Source organism: Pundamilia nyererei, unplaced genomic scaffold (genome assembly GCF_000239375.1).
Source record: "Pundamilia nyererei isolate P.nyererei 1_Seehausen unplaced genomic scaffold, PunNye1.0 scaffold00325, whole genome shotgun sequence".
Lineage (NCBI taxonomy): Eukaryota > Metazoa > Chordata > Actinopteri > Cichliformes > Cichlidae > Pundamilia > Pundamilia nyererei.
Genome location: NW_005187726.1, coordinates 183,856 through 185,552, shown reverse-complemented (window position 1 = coordinate 185,552; position 1,697 = coordinate 183,856). Strand labels below are relative to the sequence as shown.

At 43.7% G+C, this 1,697-nt stretch overlaps 2 protein-coding genes across 2 annotated transcripts in view; one reads left to right on the top strand and one right to left on the bottom strand.

The window, feature by feature from the left end:
• LOC102202555 (MAGUK p55 subfamily member 5-A-like) overlaps positions 1–1,697 on the top strand; it is a 26,971-nt gene that overhangs the window by 20,421 nt on the left and 4,853 nt on the right. The gene's annotated exons all lie outside the window — the stretch shown is intronic.
• The window catches only part of LOC102193159 (uncharacterized), a 1,171-nt gene continuing 234 nt past the window's right edge, over positions 761–1,697 (bottom strand). The window contains exons 2-3 of the mRNA XM_005751753.1: positions 1,551–1,691; positions 761–1,475 (exon numbers count right to left, since the gene is read on the bottom strand). Of these exons, the coding sequence (XP_005751810.1) occupies positions 866–1,475; positions 1,551–1,675 (735 nt within the window). The 5' untranslated portion in view covers positions 1,676–1,691 and the 3' untranslated portion in view covers positions 761–865. The remainder of the gene's footprint in view (positions 1,476–1,550; positions 1,692–1,697) is intronic.

Below are 1,697 nucleotides of genomic sequence, written 5' to 3'. Positions count from 1 at the left end.
TGCTGCTGTCACTGTGAGACTCGTTTCTTTGCAGCCATGCTTGGGTCTGATGAAGGCTGCTTTTTGCTGGCTGCACTTTAAATACAGTTACCATGACATTTGTTCTGTTCTGGGAAACATCTGATACACTCAAAAGTATTGCCTGGTCTGTAACACCGGAATATGTTTGCATAACCGATCTTTTCTGCAAGAAGTTTCTAACTCATCATCAGAAAACAATAGATTACCCTCTTTATCTGTTGTGTATGGTTGTGTAAACACGAGGGCATGCTGTGGCCAGTTTGTCATCAGTGTAATCAATTCCAAAATGTTTTCTAAAGGTTTGTCTGGGTTTGCACATCTGTGTGCACATGGAGACAGGGATGTGTACAGAAGTATAGTTATTTTCATATTTTTTGCTCCACGCATCGTAAATGTATTTCAAAACGAGGGGTACTACACTATATGGCATTTTATGTAATATACAGCATTGAATTGAGCCACTTCAAATATATTAATCCCAACAGTGGCTAACTCTGGCATGCTAACCTGATCAATTTAAGTGTTCATTAAGTCCTATGCATCATCTCTTTTTAAATAAACATGCTTAGTTCAGACACTGCTGGACCTGAATCAGAGCTCTGAGGTCCCCGTCACTCTGCCTCCACCTGCAGCCCCAGGACACACTAGGTGGAGTTCTCCACCTGATTTTACCTGCACCTTATTGAGCTCATCTTAAAATGAGGCCAGTGTGAAGAACAAAAAACACAAGCTGAGCTGATTCAGTGTGAAATATAGTATTTATTCACAAAATCAGAGAATCACAGTTTCAGTATTTCTAACAGAACTGAAACCATCAGCTTTACAGTTTGAAAACAAACCATTCCTAACTGCTGCTGGATGCCCCCGACTGTAGATCAATGCACTCATCAACAACTGTGTTCTGTGGACCTGAGAAGCATGTGACACAGCGAAACGCACCAATCGCTGGCTTGTAACAACGTAATATGTTTGTGTAACCGATTGTTTGAGCGAGTTCAGAAAGAGCAGTTTTTAATTCTGCTTCAGAAACTGGAGCTAAGTCTTTTGGATGAGAGTAAGGTTTCTGAAACACCAGGGCATACCCTTTCCAGCTCGCCATCACCCCGATTGATTCCACAATGGTTCTGCTGCTGCTTGGATTTGCACATTTGTGTACACATGGAGAGAGATATGTGTAGACAAGGAGGAAGTTATTTGTGTGGTCATTCATCCACTTACTCTCAATATGTTTCAAAACACGGTATTCAGCATGTTCAGTTCCCTGGTGTGGCACTTCTACTGGTTTTGCTGCCACCACAGACAGACCAGCATAAAATTTCTCAGGTTCGTTGAAATACTCTTGCATGTTTGCATCTGTGTCCTGTGAAAGCAGCGTTGCAAGGTCTGGATTCTGCTGGTTCACCAGCTTCTCTGGGATCTTCACAGCAGCACAGAACTGACCCCTTTCTGTATACCTGCCCAGGAAAGCATGCTTTAGACGACGCCTTTAATCTGTGACTGATGCTGACGTGAGGTGCTGGTGTACTCACCTCGTCCTGATGATTTCTACAGTTTTGGTCAGCCACTGCACATCAACATCACCCAGACTGGTTCCAGCTGACAGCAGCAGGGCCAACACGGTCCAGGACAGGACACACCTCTGCACACCTGACATGATGTAAACTGCACACCTGCAC